This window comes from Natator depressus, chromosome 4 (assembly GCF_965152275.1).
Source record: "Natator depressus isolate rNatDep1 chromosome 4, rNatDep2.hap1, whole genome shotgun sequence".
In the NCBI taxonomy this organism is placed as follows: Eukaryota; Metazoa; Chordata; order Testudines; family Cheloniidae; genus Natator; species Natator depressus.
In genome coordinates, this window is record NC_134237.1 from 59,447,504 (window position 1) to 59,470,373 (window position 22,870).

General features: G+C 40.2%; 1 protein-coding gene across 2 annotated transcripts in view; it reads left to right on the forward strand.

Annotated features, from left to right (window-relative positions):
• Positions 1-11,208, forward strand: part of MND1 (meiotic nuclear divisions 1) — a 52,651-nt gene extending 41,443 nt beyond the window's left edge. Inside the window, exons 7-8 of one of the 2 annotated variants that reach the window (XM_074950036.1) lie at positions 4,239-4,283; positions 9,536-11,208. In XM_074950036.1, the coding sequence (XP_074806137.1) occupies positions 4,239-4,283; positions 9,536-9,552 (62 nt within the window). In that variant the 3' untranslated portion in view covers positions 9,553-11,208. Of the gene's footprint in view, positions 1-4,238; positions 4,284-7,413; positions 7,536-9,535 lie in introns of those variants that run through there. The other variant, XM_074950035.1, reaches the window with a different exon arrangement.
• The last annotated feature ends 11,662 nt before the right edge of the window (positions 11,209-22,870 follow it).

Sequence of the window (22,870 nt, forward strand, 5' to 3'; positions counted from 1 at the left end):
TAATCCAGTTTATGGTGTAGTGAACTTTAAAACTATTACAGCATATTTGATATTTTGGCTGAAACAGTGCAAAGAATTCTGGTAAAGCAGAGCACTGGGGTCATGGGCACTGTTCCCTCTAAGCTGTGCGCGTGCACACAGATCCTAAACCCTATGCACCTGGTGAAACACTGCGCGCAAAAAAATTTGCACAGAAGCATAACAGTTTGCACAGAAGAAATTTTTTGCGCACACGGCCTGTCAAAAATTAGAGGGAACATTGGTCATGGGTCATGTTCTTCACTCTGATTATGAGGGAAACTTCTTATGAGCATCCATTTCTTCCCCAATGCTATCGAACAATTGGATTTTTCTTCCTTCAGTGTTTGATAGAGTCTGCTGGTAGAGTCTTATGGACCCCAACTTGCATAGGCATTCACATATGAGCTGTTGCCCTGCTCTCTCTCTCATGATGGCTGCCTCTTCCATTAACTTTTTTGATCTCCCTCTCATTGCTACAAATAGTCTCTGATGGCAAAATGCAGAACCTTGTCCAAGGCCACTGTCAGTGTTGATCTATGGATGAGTCAGCAGGAATTGCTAGGCAATCAAGTTAGCAGTGTGCTCTCCTGTATGCCAAGTGTGTAAGTTCTGCAATGCACCTATGACCAGTGGTCTTGGAAGTGGCATTCCTAATAAACGTGAACTCAGAACTGGAGCACATTTTCATTAATAGGCATCTTCTTATGTCACGTAGCTCCCAGGAATAGCCTAAAGAGGCTTCTCCAAGAGAGGTCAAGAATTAGTGTGAGGAAAATCTGGCCTATTGTGCTTGGAGGGGTAAGGGAAATGTTTAATGAATTTCTCAACAGCCGAGGCCTTAGACCCAGGGAAGTAGAAAATGTTCTATACAAAATTGTTTCTGTCAGTAGGAAGAAGTATAGAAGATTAAGGTTCACAGACATTCTTACAATAGCTACCATTTTGATATTTAAATGTAACTATATACAAAGGGAGACTGAGTGAATTCCATTTCTGTAACTGTAGGGTTCTTATTTACAGAGACCTCCCTTCATGAGCAGTACTAGGAAGCCCGCAACTAACAGTGCTTGTGAGCCTGTGAGAATAATTGCAGCTGCTGCTGTTCCATACAACAGAATTACACTTCAAGATATAAAAGTTACTTTACCCCAAAAATATTTAAGATGTTAGTTATATTTTGCATTACCTGGTAACAGTTCTGCAGGCTGATTGTTAACTATATCCTTGAAAGGTTGCCAGTTTTCTCTGCAATCTCTGATCCTTTCAGTGAAGAAATCCATAAAACTTGCTTACTGAGTTAGTATGGTAGCTCACACCGTCACCAGCTGCTACTTGTTTTGTAAATTTAGCTACTTTGTCTTGGGAGACTTGGCATTTCATTATTCTCATGGGCAAGATCTTGAGGTTCCTGTTTTTGGAGATCTTATTTTGTACATAAAAATGTTAAGATAAGCCTTAAGGGTGGCCTGGAAATATGAAGTAAGTCAGGGTAAGAAAGGGAATTCAGTACAATTCTTTCTTTGCCACCTAAAAACTTTGAAGGAAGAAAATCAATGTGCAGGTTCTGGATGCTGAGAGTTTTCAGCATTTATTAGTAAGATTGCTGGGCCTGGATGTGTTACCTTTGTGGACCACTTTTGAACATTATTGGGTCATTGTTGCTACAGTAACCCTTTAGAGATGAACAATGAGTGATTTTAAACAAAAAATTGACTTGTGTCCCTTTTTGCTGCTTTATGTCTAAAGAGAGCCTGAAAGTGGCTTTTAAAAAGATCTGCGTGTTGTTTTTTTTTTAACCATAAAAATATCAAGAATGTCATTGTCAACTCTAGTTCTGCTGGAGGGACCTACTGGATGTCTTGGAGCACGTACATTGTGATTTCACACATCTTAACTGTTTAGTCTTTGACAAAGATTAGTTTTCTATACAGTGTTACCATTCATTGAATAGGCTTTAGCAAAACAAACTAAGTTAGAAAGTGTGGCTGAAAATCCTTTCCCATCTTAATTGTTAAACCTTCACTTTCCAACTCTTGTGATGTCATTTCTCTCCTTCTACAATCTGAAGCAGTGCTTAATTTGTGCCAGGGCTGAGCCCTAGCACTTCTAGGCGTGTCAGTCATAGCCCCGGCACCTCTGGGCTTGCCATATCAGTTATAAAAGTAAAAAAAATTGCTTGAGCTCCAGCACCTCTCTCAGTACAAATGAAGCACTGATCAGAAGATGCTGCCTACCAATGTTTCAGCTACACCAGTGGGAGTGCTAGCAAAGGCAAGGCTCCAGGCAGCTACCAGCTTTCTTCCTTTTTTTTTTTTGGTAACTATTTATTTAGGAAGTTTTATAAGGTTTACAAATCCATGCCATGTAAATATCAGAGACAAAACAATAATTGTTACCACAGTGAGATTTTGTTTAGAGAAATATTAATATAGTAAAACCGCAATATAATCATCAATCTTCCCATTTCACAGGGTGTTACCATATTACAGAGTGAGAATCTTTATAGTACCCATGATACGCTTCTGGTGATATTATTAAAATAAGCAAAATCTCTGCACATATTTGACAAACCAAGCATGTCTATCGAATGTTAATATTGTGATTTTTGTAGGTGAATGTACTTTGTCTTGGAATTGAATAAACAGTAATTTAATATATAAGTACCTATTTATCCTCTATTTGCTGAGAATGTAATTGGCTACCATCAATTTATGTACTACATTGCCTAACCCTGCTCACAGCAGGTCTATACAATATGCTCTCGTTTAGGCTACGAGAAAAAGTGCATTTTTTAAAAATGCACATTTTATCCTAGACTACACAAGCCCTTATTTTGTAGACCTGCTCTGAGCAGGGCTAGGCCAGACGGTGCTTAAAATGCTGATGCTGCCAGTACATTGTCAGTGCTAGCATTCCCATCGATGGAGCTGCTGAACCAGTGGAAGCAACAATGGAAAATTCTCGGAACAAATGCCAGTGCAGAGAAGAGTATAGAGTCTCTCAGGACAGATATGACCTGAATTTCCAATATAAAAAACACACTCTCTTTGCCTTCATACATCATAAAGAAGCAAAAAGGGCACAAGTCCAATTCCCCCCCCCCCCTTTTTAGTCCATCTTTAAAGAATTCAGAGCTTTCACCACTACATTTTACTATTATCTAATCATTCTTCACATCACTGACTGCAGCACATAAGGTTAAATAATGAGTACCAACCTTAGCATGTGCTAAGTTTAGTTTACAAGATAATTAACATTTGCCTACAGTAGAATCCATGACTATGAACACTTTATCTCCTATTCATTTTTAGTACCCCTAGAGACAAACTTTGTACTTCATGCTGACCATTGTAAATGAATATTATCATGCAAGCACTAGCAAGGCTGACTGGAAATGGTCAAGGTATATGTAAGAATGAGAAATATGATGATTCTAATAAGTTCCCAGGCTGATACAGCTTTTACACCAATAAGGACAAGAAGATTTAATAAACTTTTTTAGAAACTGGTTTGTGTCATAGGAAACTCTTTTTAAGCTACTTGCAGTGGAGATGGTTTTTTTTTAAAAAGTGCTTTAACCTTTATTTTTGCATTTGTTATCCAGAAATGTTGTTCTTTCTGTGTCTCATCAAAGGGTTCTTTAGTATCTCTGATGAAGTCCCGAGAACCTCTCTGGTTCCCTCTTCTAAGGCACATGATACACTGGATTTACCTCACAGGCCACTACTGTTGCTATGTACTTTTTCTCTAAAGAGTCGTGCACACCTGTGATGCTACAGAAATAAGAATATTTACAGGCGAGAGAGATTGCTCCTGAGTAATGCCAAGCATTCTCTCTCAGAGAATAGGCAGCTGTCCCTGCAGCACTTCCAGCCCATGGACCTAATTCAGATCTCCCACATAGTTGTGCAGAGCACTATTGCTGAGCCACCAAGCGGACTAAACCAGAATTATTTTCTTTTAAAATACCATCTGAAGTGTCAAAAGTATTTTTAAGAATGTATCTTTTATGGTCATTTGTTAATGATTTTTTATTCAACAATGCCCCAAAACTAGGTTAATCTTAAAAAAGACATATTTGAAAGCCACAGGTGAATATCTTCATTGTGGTCAGTGGGTTCATAGGAACTGTGTCAATATAAACATCATCTCACTGTTTTGCACTTGTTAAATTATGTGACTGTGCCTTGTATGTACATGGTTTTTCTCTCTTTCAGGTCAAGCAAACAAAGTCGCCAAGGAGGCAGCCAACAGATGGACTGGTGGGTATGCATTTACAGTGTTCAACAACATTCCTAATTATGGCGCCTGAGTGTAGCGAAACTCAACTCAAAGTTCTGCTCAGTGACTTATAGGACTTTTAAATTATATGTAATTTTTCAGCTAAAATGAGCCTTGATTCTGGAAGTGCAGGGAAATAACCCCCCTAGAAATGTACTGTCATGGGTGCATAGATGTGTGTGTTTCACATATATAATTAACAACCTACCAGTCTAATTTTTTTCAGAATGCATAGCAGACTTCCTCTCCTAGTAGAAACTTGGTTTGCCAAATTTCAGTCTGGAGCTAATTTCTACAGTTGATATAAGGAGACTTCAATAGCAGGAGTTCCTTAATGTTTGTGATGGGGTTGGCACTGGTATACTTTTTAAGATGCATAGAAAATAATGGATTATTTTATTAATTTAATCTTAATTTACATTTTTTGAATGTTTAAAATTTACAGTGCTGCATGGAGGTTTTGTTGTTGCTGGTGTGCATGCAGATGTGCATATATATGTGAAGTGATAAAGTAATTATTCTTGCTTAGAGTAAGTAGTTCATTTGCTCAGTGTCACAGATGAAATCTATAAACTGTTGCAGTTTTGAAGAAGGTTACTGTATGAGGTTCTTATGGAAATATTTTCCCCATTATTTCCCCCTCCCTTTTGCTCTGCAGGTGATTTGTGTTATATATTGCCCTTTTGCAGAGCAGACAATATGTGTGTTTTTCATTTGGGTTTTAATTTGTGGGAATATTGTGTTTGTAAATTACATTTATTGAGAATTTGTCTGTATTCACAGTATAGTAAATGAATAGCCCAGTCTTTTCTAGAAACAGAGAAGTGGTAGGCGATAAATTGTATCCATATTTGATAGAAAAAGAAGATCTTTTAATGATTATTTCTTCTTGTTGTTTATATCCTATCGTTGAACATAATTGTTGTTGTTACTGCCCCGTTGTGAAACAGGAAAAAGTATTTATTTTTAAAGATAATTTCTGTGTGGGTATTGAGTGTCACCAAGACTTCCGTTTGTAAGAGGTGTTTAAGAGATTGTACTTTGCTATCTAATCTGTAAACCTGGTTCCATATTGTAGCATATCTGTGCTCAATAGCAATTTTATAATATCTGATATAATATCAAATAACTGTTGGTAAAAACTTTACTTCAAAGATACATAGTCATAGAGTAGCTTGATAGATAATTTCCCCCAACCTAAACAATTGTGCAATTACAGAGGTTAGCGTAACAATCAAATAATCAGTTTTATATTACTCGAAGATGTAATGTATAATATAATTAAAGGATACTGAATAATTAATTATGATAAAACAATCTAATACAAAATAAAACCACTTACCAAAGCTTAAGTATTTCTCAGTGCACTTTTATTTTTCCCAATTTTTTCAAACTAAATTTTATATTATGCAACCCAAAAAGAGAAGAAATGTCTGTCTTTGTTGTAAGTAAAATAATGACTTTAGCAGTGAGCAGATTTATCACTAATTCTAAAATTACCTTATGATTTATCAGTATTTCTACAATTAACTAACTTATAGAGCACTAGTACCACATTCTTTGATGGTTAAAATACGTGTACTAAAGAATTACATAGTTCTGACTCCAGGAGTTTACTTAAAACTCGAAAAACTTGGACATGTCATCTTTGCTACTTTATGACAATAGATGCATATTCTACGTTACAGTATTTTATCGTATTTGTTCACAGTTGTCTTCTGTCAAGCTAGATGATACAACAGACCAGGACTTCGCAGTCAACATGTAGCAGGGCAAATCATGTTCAGGTTCATGTTAGCTACCTTAGGGCTTGTCTACACTGGCACTTTACAGCGCTGCAACTTTCTCGCTCAAGGGTGTGAAAAAACACCCCCCTGAGCACAGCAAGTTTCAGCACTGTAAAGTGCCAGTGTAGACAGTGCGCCAGCGCTGGGAGCCATGCCTCTCATGGAGGTGGTTTTTTTTACAGCGCTGGGAGAGCTCTCTCTCAGCGCTGTGCCACGACTACACCCGCCATGTTAAAGCGCTGCCGCGGCAGTGCTTTAATGTTGCCAGTGTAGACTAGCCCTTATTCAGCTGTTCAATAGTAGTGGGAGAATGTATTCAGTGACTTCAAAAGACCACTAATTAGACTAGTCCTCTGCCTAGTGCCCCACAGTGTACTGGTGGCCTTTTGAAAAGTCACCCAGAATACACTGCTTCTGGAGGCTGTATTGGGAACTGTGAAGTAGCTACCCTCACGGCATTGCCGTTGTAACTTTTTAGAACAGCACATTGCAGGTGCATGGCAAAACTTGCGAAGGTTGTTAACATGATTCAGTGTGGATATACTGAACTTTTTACCTTTACACCAGTGCAGTACAGCTGGCTCAGTTACAAGCTAGACTACACCAGCCCTAAAATGAATGGAGATCAAGTAAAATTATCATGAGAGGCATTTGGATAATTGAGAGGAGAGAGGATTTTTATCGGTCTGTTTGAAACACTTCAGTTTGGTTTTGTTACATCTATTTGGCTTCAATGATTAACACTTTAACAAATTAAGCTGTGAGAGTTCACAGAAAATGCACATTCTTTAGGATGTTCAGCAGGTCCTCAGCATAATCAGGGAAGAACAGATTTGATATTGCTAATATTTCTTGGGTGAAAATAATCAGATAGGAATATTTTTGAAAGCGTACACCTTCTCAAGTTTCTGTTCATAAACCTTGAAGAAGCCCCCCCAAAAAATAACTGTACAAGCCCAATTTTTTCTAATCTTTTAAGTAATATTTTAACTATACGAAATAAAATAGCTACAGAATTTATAGTTAAGGACATAATAGTGACTAAAAACTCATTTTGAGTATAATTTTTATTTTTATGCACATATTTTTACCAACCCTATTTGCCTCATTAGCATTTGTAGCGGTGCTCAGTTATTCATAAAAACAGAACAAGCATTTGATTCCTCTTTCCTCTCTTAGCCCTACCTAGTAAATTATATTCAGAAACTTTGCAGCTCTATGCTTTTTCAGATGTTTCCAGAGGTGGTGAAGGGTTTACGGTAGTGAGGACTCTAGTGCCCCCATTCTGCTTGTGAACTGAAACATTTCTTCACTCTGTTCACAGATAATATCTTTGCAATAAAATCTTGGGCCAAACGGAAATTTGGATTTGAAGAGAACAGAATTGACAAAAGTTTTGGGATTCCAGAAGACTTTGACTATATTGATTGATGTGTTACTGACACAAGTATACATATCTTATTTAATATTGCTCAGCTGACATTTGTCTGTGTTGCTTTTCAAAACCAAACCAAACACCCTCTTGTATTATTTGCACTTTTCATTAATATTAATAAAATGTAAACAATACATTGTCGGTTTTGTTTTTTCCCCCCCATTACTTCCTGAACTCTAAATCACCCAGTGCCAGGATGAGACAACCCAAGTATTAGGGAAGGCTGTGCAAGGCAGTTGTCATAAGGTCCTCGTCTTCATGCTTCTGGTTGCTTGTCATAAGAATCAGCAGGAGCCCAACCAAGAGAGAGCCAAAATCTCCAAGGAATTCCCATCTAGGCATGTTCAGCAGTTTGATTCTGCTGAAGAGTCTGTGGAATGAGAATAACATTGGAGGACTTGGAAGGAAGGAGGTTTCCACTGATCTGGATGATGACAGAAATAATGACCAAAACTACTAATCATCCTGGAGGTAGAGAAGGTGGACAACGTTCAGGGGCTGATTGTGGGAAGTAATGTAGGAGGGAGGGTGGAACTGGAAAGGGGCAATGAATAGTACTTGAGACAAACAGATTGGGGACCTGACTTGCTTCCTGAAATGCAACAGGCACAAGCTGTTGAAAAGACCTGAGAGGAAGCAGCACATGTGGTATATCGAATGACCCATGAGCTTGGTGATAGACCATGGATGTATCATTGCTTGGCCACAAAAAAGGACTGATCCCAGACCATCAGATGTGCTCCTGATTGTAAGGTCATGTGTTTCCGTGGTAGTTACCCTCATGAGTCAAGTGTACAATAGTATCTTGGTGCAGCATCAGTTGTAGAGGATGGCTTACATGCCCCTAAGGAGCCAACACAACCCGTTGAGAGTGAGTGAAGTACCAGTTTCAGAATTGCTTTTTCAGAGACCTCAGCATCAAATACAAAAGAAAAGAATGAGAGGCTGGGGTGGAAAGCTTAAGGAAATATAAACAGCTATTTTTGTATGATCATTCCCCTCATTTCTATTTTGTGTAGCTGCCTGTGGGTACTGTGAGAATAGTCTTCTTTGTCTCCACCTTGGTTAAATTGCTAACTTTAGCAAGAGTTCTACTGGAAAAGTGACATTAATCTGGGTACTTGGTCAGAAGCCAGTCTCCAGTGATCTGTCCAGTCAATGTTCCCAAACAGCCCAGAGTGTCTGAGAACAGAAGGATTTAAGACATGCTCCTGGGTATTGGGCAATTTTGTCTAAGATGATGTGTAGGGCCCTACCAAATTCACAGTCCATTTCGGTCAATTTCATGGTCATAGGATTTTAAAAATTGTAAATTTCATGATTTCATCTATTTAAATCTGAAATTTCACCGTGTTGTAATAGTAGAAATTGTGGGGGAGGGCGCAAAGTTACTGGGGGAGGGGATGGGGTACTGCTATACTTACTTCTGCGCTGCTGCTGGCAGCGGCTCTGCCTTCAGAGCTGAGCAGCTGGAGAGCGGTGGCTGCTGGCCAGGAGCCCAGCTCTGAAGGCAGAGCCATTGCCAGCAGCAGTGCAGAAGTAAGGATGGCATGGTGTGGTATTGGCACCCTTACTTCTGCACTGACTTCAGAGCTGGCAGCTGGAGAGCGGTGTCTGTTGTCCGGCTGCCCAGCTGCTGGCGGGGCGCTGCCTTCAGAGCTGGGCACCTGGCCAACAACCACCACACTCCGGCTGCCAGCTCTGAAGTCAGCGCAGAAATAAGGGTGGCAATGCCATGACCCATCCTAAAATAACCTTGTGAGACCCTCCCTACCCCTGCAACTCCCTTTTGGGTCAGGACCTGCAACTTGAGAAACTCTAGTCTCACTCATGAAATCTGTATAGTATAGGATAAAAGCACACAAAAGACCAGATTTTACAGGGGAAGACCAGATTTCACGTTCCATGACGCGTTTTTCATGGCTGTGAATTTGGTAGGGCCCTAATGATGTGATAAGTGTTGCCAAGGATATACATATTAATTGGATTGGAACCTTTTTTCTTCCTATAGGTGACCTTGCTGGCTGAACATACCCTGGCCGAAGGAGACTATGTATGCAGTCACTGATACAGGAGATATAGAAACTGCAATGTCAAAGGACTCTCTTGGTGCTGCAGCCTTTCCCAGAGAGAATTACAACCCTTTCCTGAAGATACCATGGAGAAATGCTTAATGCAGCTGGAGGTGGCAGACTTGTCTGATCCATGTGGTAGCCCCCAGAACTCTGAAAGCTTCCTGTTGCCAGGGTCCCCAGAGTGGTGGCAACATGGTTGGGGCACAGCTCCTCTGTGTCTGGCTCATCCAAATCCTCCTCTGAAGTGTAGCTGGTTTGAAAATTAAATTAAATCTGAACATGAAGAGTAATTTGTTAACTCCATGAACCGCACTCATAGCCCGTAGGCCTTATGGCAAGCCTGATCCTGTAGGAGGCCTGAGCCTTGGGGGGGCACAGGACACCTTTTTTCTTCCTCCCCTCTCTCTCTCTCTCTCTTCCATAGCCATTTATGGTACCTGATATAGCTGCACTGTGAATGACCCCATACTGTCATGTAATAAACCCAGTGCAGTGGATCGGTGAAGCAACAGTGGAAGCTGGGGTCCCTCCATTTGCTCCTTCAAACAAGATGGTTAATGGGGATATGCAGTGTAAAGCGAGGTGCAAAAGGCTCGGTGTCCGCTTGTGCCCAAGTGCAGTTGTTTAAAATTCCACGGGTAGATACTGATTTTTTTGGACATCCCTTCATACTTCCTTCCTGGCAAGTGCAACAATAACTGGGTGTTCCTTACATCCCAGTTGCATCTTTGATAGAAAATAGGGAGCACAGTTAACATTTGCACCTGTTTCTGCAGCACAAAACAGTGACTAGAGGCACAAACCTTTTCACTGGTTTCCCAGGTCAGTGGTAAGTCTCCCAGACACAAATTGATGAGCCTTACAGCAGATTATGCAAGTGCTCTATTGTGCCACAACCTGAGCCAAAAACTTACTGGTGTCTCCTCAGAACTCTGAGCATAATCAGAGAAAATGTCAGCACTGCTTGAAACAGCGTGGCGTCAGTGACGGGGCCCTGTAGTTGAAACTTTGATTGGACTCTGTTTTGAGGGAGGATCAACTTGACGCAAAGGATGATCTTTCCAACCAGTTCCTTTTCTATGTGTTTCTGAGCAGGTTACCCACAAAGGAGCGTAATGGGACTAAGTCAGCTGTTAGTTCCGTTCAGGGATTAGTAGTTTATACCCTCTAGAGTCTGAGGAGCTTGCAAACATGTCATTTTCAGACTTGGTGTATCATTTCCCTAGAGGGAGGCTCTGATCTCTCATGCAAGTGTCTTGACAATTGAACCTAGGGACAGGCATCATTTTCATAGTCTGGGCTCTCATGCTTGTTTTTTTCATTATGTTATGTGATATGACACAGTGATATGTCACTGTATCAACACTTTTTGCTTAAAATGTTAAATTGAAGCATCTGTCTGAATATTCTTTGAAGACCAGCTTTTTGAGTACCTTTATATAGATTTCTCATTTTGTTTCCCATTTTATTAGCTATACGATCATGTTTAAGCTGAAATCTTCCATAACAAAGAAGCTCTGGCTAGAAATGTATTATATTTTTAATTTAAAGACTTTTTTTCATTTTAACTCTGTGAAAACATTGTGTTTTAATTTTTTTTAATAGTCTGGTATTTTTGGTAGCTAAAATTGGGGTGCAACAAAGTTCTCAATCAGTCTTTGAGAAGTTAAGTAATACAGGAGTTCTTGTACATGAGTGAAAAATGGATCTATAAACACTGTATAATGAGCAAAAATGCATTTTCTGTTATGTCCATTTGCAGTTTCCTTGAAGCATTCTAGTTCACATAACACCTGTGTAACTTAGAGATGCTGTTAACTCACAATTTAAAAGGAAAATAAAACAGTTAAATGTAATACCCAGTTGTACATCTGCCCCTGAGGTCTCTGCTAATTGGTTTGGTCGTTTATATAGAGAGAGAGTGAGTGAGTGAGAGTGTGTGTGTGTGTGTGTGTAGTTTTTTTCTTTAAATTCTCCCTGTTGCTGTTTGGAAAACTTGGACAAACTGGGCAAAACCAACTACAGTGAAACACTGAAATTAATTTGAATCCAAGTGTGGTCAAAAGCACAAAGTAAACAAACTGGGAAAAGTATTTCAGTTATTGTAACTTTATGTGTGATAAGCGACAAGATCGGTGGGAAATTTTCAGACAGAAGTGAGATTTTTAAATTGACAATGTTGCCTTAATCTGGGGATTAATTAAAGTTAAAAATGGGGGAGGGGTACATTTTTCTCTTCATTAGCTCAAAATCTAAAAGATTAGATTTTATTATTAATATAACTAGTATGTAACACTTTGCCTATTAATTACGTTGGGCCAAATTCAGTCTTGGAATAAGCAAGGAAGTTGACTTGACTGGAGTTGCAATTGATTTCTCCAGGCTTGGATATAGGCCCATAAGTGTCATGCTATTGATCATGACGAAATGATGCGAAAACAAAGTGATGACACACCGTTTGTGTCTACAGGACTTTGAGTGATTCTCCTTTTTCTTGGATTTTGCCTTGTGCTGTGGGACACTGAGAGATTAAAAACACCATCCTGAAAACACCATCCTGGCCACTATGGATGTAGAAGCCCTCTACACCAACGTTCCACACAAAGATGGACTACAAGCTGTCAGGAACAGTATCCCCGATTAATGTCACGGCAAACCTGGTGGCTGAACTTTGTGACTTTGTCCTCACCCATAACTATTTCACATTTGGGGACAATGTATACCTTCAAATCAGCGGCACTGCTATGGGTACCCGCATGGCCCCACAGTACGCCAACATTTTTATGGCTGACTTAGAACAACGCTTCCTCAGCTCTCGTCCCCTACTGCCCCTACTCGCGCTACATTGATGATATCTTCATCATCTGGACCCATGGAAAAGAAGCCCTTGAGGAATTCCACCGTGATTTCAACAATTTCCATCCCACCATCAACCTCAGCCTGGACCAGTCCACACAAGAGATCCACTTCCTGGATACTATGGTGCTAATAAGCGATGGTCACATAATCACCACCCTATACCGGAAACCTGCTGACTGCTATTCCTACCTACATGCCTCCAGCTTTCATCCAGACTACACCACACGATCCATTGTCTACAGCCAAGCTCTACGATACAACCGCATTTGCTCCAACCCCTCAGACAGAGACAAACACCTACAAGGTCTCTGTCAAGCATTCTTACAACTACAGTACCCACCTGCTGACCTGAAGAAATAGATTGACAGAGCCAGAAGAGTACCCAGAAGTCACCTACTACAGGACAGGCCCAACAAAGAAAAGAACAGAACGCCATGAGCTATCACCTTCAGCCCCCAACTAAAAGCTCTCCAATGCATCATCAGGGAGCTACAACCTATCCTGAAGGACGACCCATCACTCTCACAGATCTTGGGAGACAGGCCAGTCCTTGCTTACAGACAGCCCCCCAACCTGAAGCAAATACTCACCAGCAACCGCACAACAGAACCACTAACCCAGGAACCTATCCTATCCTATCCTTGCAACAAAGCCCGTTGCCAACTGTGTCTACATATCTATTCAGGGGACTCCATCATAGGGCCTAATCACATCAGCCACACTATCAGAGGCTCGTTCACCTGCACATCTACCAATGTGATATATGCCATCATGTGCCAGCAATGCCCCTTTGCCATGTACATTAGTCAAACTGGCTTTTCGTAAAAGAATAAATGGACACAAATCAGACGTCAAGAATTAACATTAAAAAACCAGTTGGAGAACACTTCAATCTCTTTGGTCACTCGATTACAGACCTAAAAGTGGCAATTCTTCAACAAAAAAACTTCAAAACCAGACTCCATGAGAGACTGCTGAATTGGAATTAATTTGCAAACTGGATACCATTAACTTAGGCTTGAATAGAGACTGGGAGTGGATGGGTCATTACACAAAGTAAACTATTTCCCTATGTTTATTCCTCCTCCTCCACCCCCACTGTTCCTCAGACATTCTTGTCAACTGGTGGAAATGGCCCACCTTGATTATCACTACAAAAGGTTCCCCCCCTCCCCCGCTCTCCTGCTGGTAATAGCTCACCTTAAGTGATCACTCTCATTACAGTGTGTATGGTAACACCCATGGTTTCTTGTTCTCTGTGTATATAAATCTCCCCAGTGTATTTTCCACAGTATGCATCCGATGAAGTGAGTTGTAGCTACGAAAGCTTACGCTCAAATAAATTTGTTAGTTTCTAAGGTGCCACAAGTACTCCTTTTCTTTTTGCAAATACAGACTAACACGGCTGCTATTCTGAAACCTGAGAGATTAAAGAGTAGGTAAGAAAAATAGCTCATGAATTCATCTGAAAGGTGATATCCTTACTTGGGAAATGCCACAATTTGATGTAAAACTGTTCTCTACTGCTAAACCTAAGTGGTGTCACAGTAGTTTGGCATAATTCCTAATTCCATAATTAAGAGCATTTATCTGCCATATGAATGATGGCTCAAAAGATCTGTGTTTACTGAGGCACTGCGTCCTGAATTGAGAGCCATGGCTCCCTTGGGAGTCACAAGGGGCTCAGAGGGGAGCTCTGAGTGTCTGGGGACAAAACTTAATTGATATTCACTTTTTTTTCCTAATTAAGAAACTATTAAACTAGGCTTAGAAATCATTGACATCTTGTCCTGCTGCTGCTGCGCCCAGGATTGGAAGCCTCTCTGTGCCCTCTACTTCTGCACAGGGCCCTCAGCAGAGAGACTTCCTGCTGAATAAAAGAAAAGGAGGACTTGTGGCACCTTAGAGACTAACCAATTTATTTGAGCATAAGCTTTCGTGAGCTACAGCCGAAAGCTTATGCTCAAATAAATTGGTTAGTCTCTAAGGTGCCCCAAGTCCTCCTTTTCTTTTTGCGAATACAGACTAACACGGCTGCTACTCTGAAATCTGCTGAATGTTTACCTCAGCAGGAAGTCTCTGCTGAACACCCCTTCTTAGAGCAGATGGCAAAGAGAGGCTCCCAGTGCCAGCAGCAGGGGCACGTGCAGATAGGGGATGAAGGCTGAGGGAGACACAGGTGTCTTATTTTTCTAATGAAACGAGTTTTACCAAGTGCTAAACCTACATGTAGCCAACATGCATCTGAAGAAATGATGATTTTCACAAAGATAAACAGAAAAGGAAGAACAGTAGACAATATGATGGCTGTTACATTATGTTTGGGTTTTTGTGTCTTGTTATTACTGTGGAAAGTCCACAGCCATAATTTCACTTGTTTGGAAATGTTAGTAAATGAGGCCAGGGAAATGACTGTGACATTTGGAAACCAAACTCCTGGGATTTGTAAACAAGAGCTGCATTTTTTCAATCAGAAACAAGACAAACTTAAAGCAGCAAATTAACCAGGCATGTCTAAAGAAGCAACTGTTTCTCAAAAAGCCTTAGAAGCAGCTTATGTTGTGGCCATGCTAATTGCAAAATGCGAACAAGCACACACCATTGGTGATACACTACTACTTCTGGCAGCAATAGACATCTAGAACTATAATTGGGGAACAAGCAGTCCTAGCACTGACAATATTCCTGCCAAATAATGCCATCTGCTGATGCATTGACGACCTTGCAGAAAACGTTTAGCACCAGCTGACAGAACAAGTTAAGAAAAGTCAGTGTTTAGTATTGCAGCTTGAGCAATCCACAGACATAGCCAACATGATTCACTACAAGAAGGATGTGGAAAAATTGGAAAGATTCCAGCAGAGGGCAACAAAAATGATTAGGGGACTGGAACACATGACTTATGAGGAGAGGCTGAGGGAACTGGGATTGTTTAGTCTGCGGAAGAGAAGAATGAGGGGGGATTTGATAGCTGCTTTCAGCTACTTGAAAGGGGGTTCCAAAGAGGATGGATCTAGACTGTTCTCAGTGGTGGTAGATGACAGAACGAGGAGTAATGGTCTCAAGTTGCAGTGGGGGAGGTTTAGGTTGGATATTAGGAAAAACTTTTTCACTAGGGGGGTGGTGAAACACTGGAATGCGTTACCTAGGGAGGTGGTGGAATCTCCTTCCTTAGAAGTTTTTAAGGTCAGGCCTGACAAAGCCCTGGCTGCGATGATTTAGTTGGGGATTGGTCCTGCTTTGAGCAGGGGGTTGGACTAGATGACCTCCTGAGGTCCCTTCCAACCCTGATATTCTATGATTCTATGACTCAGCTTCTGTATTTTGAGAGATTTGTCAAAGCAGGTACAATAGGTGAAGAATATTTACTTTGCAAAAAAAATCCCAGCCCAAACAACGGTTGAGGAAATGGTCATAATTCTCAATTTATAGTGGAGGAAGGTCTTAACTGGGCTTTTGATGTGGGGCTGTGCACTGCTGGGGCAGCAGCCTTGCCCAGAAAGAATAGTGGGGTTGCAGCACAATGAAAGAAAGTGACATCAGCAGCAATTAGGGCTCACTGCAAAATTCATTGCCAGGCTTTGGCATCAAAGAAATTGCAACTTGAAGTATAGAAGGCCTTCAATATTGTTCTTAAATTTGTTAATTTTATAAAATCCCAGGCAGTGAACATGCATTGTTTTAGTATACAGGGCGAAGAGAGATGGTATCTGACCACACTCCGCTTATGTTTGACAGTGAAGTCAGGTGGCTGTCACACGGGGAAGTGTTACATGTCTTTGAATTGGATGACAATGTTCCTCCTTGGGAAAACAAACCTTGCAGATTACATGTGTAATGTGGACTTCTTCTCTAGGTTAGCTTACCTAGTGGACATATTTGGCAAATTTAATGCAGTGAACTTCAAGGTAGGAATACAGATATAATAGATATGAAAGAGAAAATTGAGGGATTCATGAAGAAGCTTTGTCTTTGGAGACACCACGTTGAAAAGGGATTAACAAGATGTTTCCAGGGTTATCTGACTTTTTTCAAAGAACAGAGTGAAAGTGTTCAAAACGCTATTAAAGAGCAAATATTAACTCATTTGCCTGAGTTGTAGTCTCATTTTGATTAATATTTTCCTGGAGTTGAACATGAATCTCCAGGTACCAGCTAGATCAAAACCTGTTCTCGGTAACCATTGATGCTGTTCCAACCTTAAGTATCTTGGCACAAGAAAATCTCTTAAAACTGTTAAGTGATTACACACAAGACTAAATTTTCAAATCTAACAAACTAGGAATTCTGGATTACCGTTAAAGGAGAGTACAGAGAATTCAGTGATGAAACTATGAAAGTGCTCTTCCATTCACTTCCAGTTGTCTCTTTGAGCCTTAGTTTTCAGCACTGATTTCTGTGAAAACTAAAACTAAATATCATGTTGAAAAACAACTTCTGTCTGGCACTCTCAGAGATTCCACCAAACATTGTGCAGCTATGCAGTTAGAAACAAGCCTGTTCTTCTCGCTCAAATCTTTGGCTATGTCCAAACATGTAAAAAAATCCAGTACGTCAGAATCTTTAGCCAGGTTCTTTGAATATTAACCTGATCCTGAATAAGTAATTTACAATGTAGGATGTTAACATGTTACTGTACATTTGCATTAATAAAAATCCATTTTTCTAATAGTTTTAAAAACATAGATTAGATCACATTACATAATTAAATAAACTGTGTATTTGAATAAAATCACAGAATCGTCCAAACTCTTGTGTCCCTCTTGAATCTGTCATGAGTCAGTTTTTTGCTTTAAAAAGAGGTATTTGGTTGTGAGAAGCCATGAAGCTTTAAAATATCTGTAAGGGAGACACAATTTTTTTTTTTTTAAAGGGGGAACCATGGCACTAAGGTATGTTGATTTTTACATTGCTTATCTGCACAGTAGTCTAGTTTGAACACACCAATGCCCTTACTTTGCCAGTTTTGGTGCGTCCCCATGGTTTGTAACTTGTGCAAGAATTTCTGGGACACCCGAAGCCGCTATCGCATAACGCCTATCAAGGTTGCTGGGAACAGGGACTTTTAAATAATTTTGGTGCTTTTGGGTAATTTCTAAATTCAAGAAGAAATTTAGGAAGTCCAGCAGAATGGATGCAACCACAATGCTTTGTGGTTTCCTGTTGGGGGACGGAGGTTGAAATCCTTACAGATTGCATCAGTTTAGCTGTATTTGAGATAAAAGCTTACTCTGAGTCTGCCATTACAACCAGTGCTTGTTAGATATCCAGGACAGCTGTTGCATGTGCAGTGCATGCAAGGCTTTGTTCAAGTGGTGCAAGCTTGAGTAGTTCCTAGCAAAATAGTTTTTTTGCTTCGCACAGATATAGTAGTGGATAGAACATGGATGGATAGTTACAGGCAGCGTGAGACCCTGTTTCTAACCGACTATTGAACAAGACAAAGTTGTGAGGGTAGAGAAGAAGGGAGGAAGCACACCACTCAACTTGCTCATGCCCAAATGTGGGGTGCAATGTGTGACAAAGACCTAAAATAAGAGGGACAAATTATGCATGCAGAAAACTAAAATGCTCATTTCTTTAGTGCAAGTAACTATTTTTCTGTGATCTGCATTTCTGATGTACGTACCTTTCAGTAATAAAAGTCCATCAAAACCTGCTTGGGATGAACAGGGATAATTTACACCTCTCACTTGTCCCAAACTGCTTGCAGGCTTGAGGTAATACTGTTTCTTCTCACATTTGGAAAGTGTTCTTGTTTAGAGAGGCAGTCAGCTTGTAAATCACATTAATGTCTGAATGATGACTATGTGATCTAGAGAAAGGGCATTGTGGAAAGTGAACATTTTCTAAAGGATATTTGATGATTGATTTTAAAATCACTGAACATACCATGATTACAATTATTTCCTCCTCCCCGCCCCCTCTCTTCCCAAAACAAAGAAAGAAAAGAAAAAAGGTTTTGGACTATATTCATTGTATTCATAATAAAAGTTAGCACACGTAGCCAGGTGTAATCCTGAGCTCCAGTTAGATTCCTTGAGATTTTCTAAGAGAATATCGAGGGTTTTTTAAACAAACAGTCTAACATGAGAGGAAAGTGAAAAAGAGACTCACTCCTACAGTCACCCTTGTGGTTCTGTCACTGCTGTACTGTGTATTAGTCTTCCTCTTTTTTTTTTTTTTTTTTTTTTATTGCACTGTAGGTTTCTTTGCCCATGTAAGGTAAATATTTTGAGCTGCTGTAGCAAAGTCAGCAGGTCAAGCCCTTACTGTGATTCAGGTTTAAAATTAAACAGCTATTGGCACTATCATGTAAGAATCAAATGTGTTTTCATCAGGGCTTCCAATCATATTTACACACATCTGTAATAATGTTGAGTCAGCCTTTCAAAGTAAGGCTCAGTGACAATTTAGTGCAAAAGGAGATACAGACTTATGGTAAACCTACTTCACACTGAGTTTGAACAGACACTTTGAGGCAAAACCAGGTACAGAATACATATTTTAAAGTTTGCTGTTCCCACAGTGTTCTCCAGCTAAAGATGTTGTCTTCCCTTGTTGTCTGTGAAATCATCTGTGCTTCTGCAGATTTTCTTTTAAGCATACACAGAACCTTTGCACAGTACTGAGTTGAATCTTGCAGTCCTTATACAGGAAACCTTCCCCCAGCATGCATCAAAATATTCTAATCAAAGGGTTTGGCCTGAGTACGGACAACGGGGCTGGATACTGTGAGATAAATGCATGTTTAGGTAAATGTATTAATTTCCTTTTCAATTTTTATTATTAATTATATGTATACTGTGATGTAGATGTCAAAGCCCTTTACAAAGCTTGGGTAATAGTCCCCATTTTACAGATGGGGAAACTGAAGCACGGGGAGGCATGGCTTGTCCCTAGTCATGTGGTGAATCAGTAGCAGAGTTGGAAATGAAGCCCATGAGAAAACTATGACTCATTCTTCAGAGAGGCAAAGGCCACACATTCTAGCATGGAATCATTTATGGAAGATTGGCTGAGGATATTCTTATGGAGTTTCCTGCCCCCAGATTCATCCCACAGGTATTTCTAAGAATGGAGGCGAACTGACCACTTGTTACTTTCATTATTATGCAGTAATTTTGTAGCACTGTAAGTTTATACAGGGTTTTACAAACAACCCTATATAAGAGTATACCAGGAGCAGCTCATTTGCTCAGCTTGTACAGATATATGGGCTAATGTTAAATCTCTCACAAACCACTGGATTCTGCAGAATTTGTAAGCACCTGCTGCTATGATTAGCGGGGTATAATATTCCCTCAAATATTCATGAGTTTATGGGATTGTGTCATTACAAGTGGCACTCTTGCTCCTTTCTCTCTTCCTCATCTTCCTACTCATTCTGCCTCCTCTCTTTCCCTTTTCTTTCCCTTCTACCTTTCCCCTCCTCCCTCCTTTTGCTTTCTCTTCCCTTTCTCTCTGTTTTACTTATCAGAAATTGTATATCCTTAGTAGACTGAAGCAGCAACATATTGGATTCAGTAGAAATGGTAGTGACACAGATCAGGACACAGTACATACAAAAATAAAACTAGTCTCTTAAAATTGTATATACAGAAGGTTATATGTCAGGAAGGTTAGAGATCAACTAGAAACTTGGTAAATCAGGGCGTATATATGAAAGCAGCTGAGAAAACAAACATACATACTCACTGCTCTGTACAAGGTCTCTTAAAAGCCTTGAAATGCTCCCTGAACAAATGAATGTAGTCTTTTCTTTGTAGATGAAGCAGTGATATGCTGACCAAATACCATAAGGTAGAGCTGGTCAGAAATTGTTTTCATTTTTGCCGCTCCGATCCCCCCCCAAAAACAAACAAGCAAATAAAAAAACCACAAAAGCTAAAAACCAAAAAAATTTTCATCAGGCAGCTTTTGGTTTTCATCTTTCCAACAAAAAAATCAGATATTTTTGGGGAAAGCAAACAGTTTCTGTGAATATTTTCATGTAGTTGAAACCTCATTTTCTGTTGGGGGAAAAAAGTTTTGATTTAAATGTTTTGGCCAGCCCTAATGTGATGGCTTGTAGAGCTCCAGTTTTGAGGGCCTACTCTGTATTTTATGAAACATGATAAAGCTCTGATCTTTTGGGGAAAAGATGTAAAAGCCTAGTGGGGGCTTATGGTATATAAAAAACCCTGGGTAGCTTTTTTGGGGAAAGGGGGAGGTGTTTTGGAAGTGAAAGTAATCTGAACATAGACACCATTCTGAGGCTGTGAATTTACCATTGACAAGATGTCAAAAGTTGAGGTGCATCTCTTTTTAAGTTTCTTAATTCTGAAACTGCTCATCTACCTGTTTCTAGATACTTATGTGGCCCTGTGGCAACTGAGCATCTGGCAGTTTTGAAGACTGGAGATTTTTTTTGAATAGAGATGCAAGAGTTGTGGTTTTCTGTTTCCTAGAGTATCTTGCAGGATAACTGTTTTTAATGGACACAGGTGTTTGTTGCTTGCATTCTCATTATTTGTTCCAAAAAAATCAAAAATATAGACTTCAACCCTACAGGCCATGCAAAATATCAGCATTAGACATGTCACATGAGAAGTTCTGGATTTTTTTTTTAAGGCAGATGAAAGATGATTTTGTAGTTTGTTCTCCACCAGAAATTTCAGTCAAGGATTTTTCTTATCTGTTGCATGATTGTGATTCATTATACTTTGCAAAAGGAATATCTGAATTATAGGAAATTTTTTGAGTAGGTGAAGGATGCCTGGGAAGCATAATAAATAACTTTAAATTGCAAATAAGCACACAGAGAAGTTCATTCTAGGTCAAACAAGAAAGAGAGCATTGATTTGTAACATCTGAGTATGGAAGAACATTTTTGTAGTGTTTAAGATCTAGGTCTATAGCATGTTTGTGTCTTATCCAACAGATCAGGTCATTGGTATTAAATCTGTGTGGGAAAGGACTCTGGAATATAACTTTGAGGAGGAGATTGGTGTAAAATTCTTAGAGGCACTTTTATAGTTTTCAGTTTGTGGAAAACAGAATTCAGAAGCTTTATTTGGTCCTTCCACAGATGCACTGGTTTCACTTGGAGATTAATCACCAGTGTCCTCAGTGTAGAAAGCAATTGCACAGTCTGTTCCATCTCTCTGGAAAAGTTATATCAAGAGTTTTCAATCAAATTAGCAATTTTATGCACAGGGGTTTGTACCTTACTCACATGATGCATGTGTTGGGAGAGTTTATTCAATGACAAATCTGATTTAGGATTCCACACAAACTGTTTTGTAGTCCTTTCAAATAAATATATTCTGAAAATATTGGTTCATGAACTCTGCTCACTCCCTGGATTGAAGGGGATTAAAACTTCAAATCTAGAGTCTATTTTGTTTTGGATAAATGCATAAATCATGGCGGGGGCGGGAGAATCTACTGGATGCATGTCCAAGAAGGGTATAAGAGTTCAGCACTCAAACTTTGCCACTTATGGGAGGACATGGGCTGGGAGCATGTTCATCACCTGAGGAACAAAGCCATGAGGCAGTCTAGTGATTTTTGTTTTCCAGCTGACTTGAGTAGTATCACCTGACTCTGGGAGGAAACACATTCTCTTTGTCTGATTGGAGTGATGCTGCAATTTAGGGTATGTCTACATTACGAAATTAGGTCGAATTTATAGAAGTTGGTTTTGTAGAAAGTGGTTTTATACAGTTGATTGTGTGTGTCTCCACACAAGTGCTCTAAGTGCATGTAGTCGGCGGAGTGTGTCCACAGTACCGAGGCAACCGTCGACTTCCGGAGCGTTGCACTGTGGGTGACTATCCCACAGTTCCCGCCGCCCATTTGAATTCTGGGTAGAAATCCCAGTGCCTGATGGGGCTAAAACATTGTCGCGGGTGGTTCTGGGTACATATCGTCAGGCCCCCGTTCCCTCCCTCCCTCCCTCCCTCCGTGAAAGCAAGGGCAGACAATCGTTTTGTACCTTTTTTCTTGAGTTACCTGTGCAGACGCCATACCACGACAAGCATGGAGCCCGCTCAGCTCACTGTCTCTGTATGTCTCCTAGGTGCTGGCAGACTTGGTACTGCATTGCTACACAATAGCAGTTTATTGCCTTTTGGCAGCAGACAGGGCAGTATGACTGGTAGCCGTCGTCGACGTAGTCCTGGGTGCTCTTTTAATCGGGCGCCTGGGCAAACATGGGAGTGACTCAGCCAGGTCATTTCCCTTGTTTCGTCTCGTGGTGATTCAGTCCTACCGGCAGTGCGCTGTCTTTTAACCTCCAGCCAGCAGAAGATGATGGCTAGTGGTCATACTGCACCATCTTCTGCCGAGCACCCAGGAGATGATGATGGCTAGTGGTCGTACTGCACAGTCTGCTGCCAGCAAGATGTATAAAGATAGTGAAGTGGCTC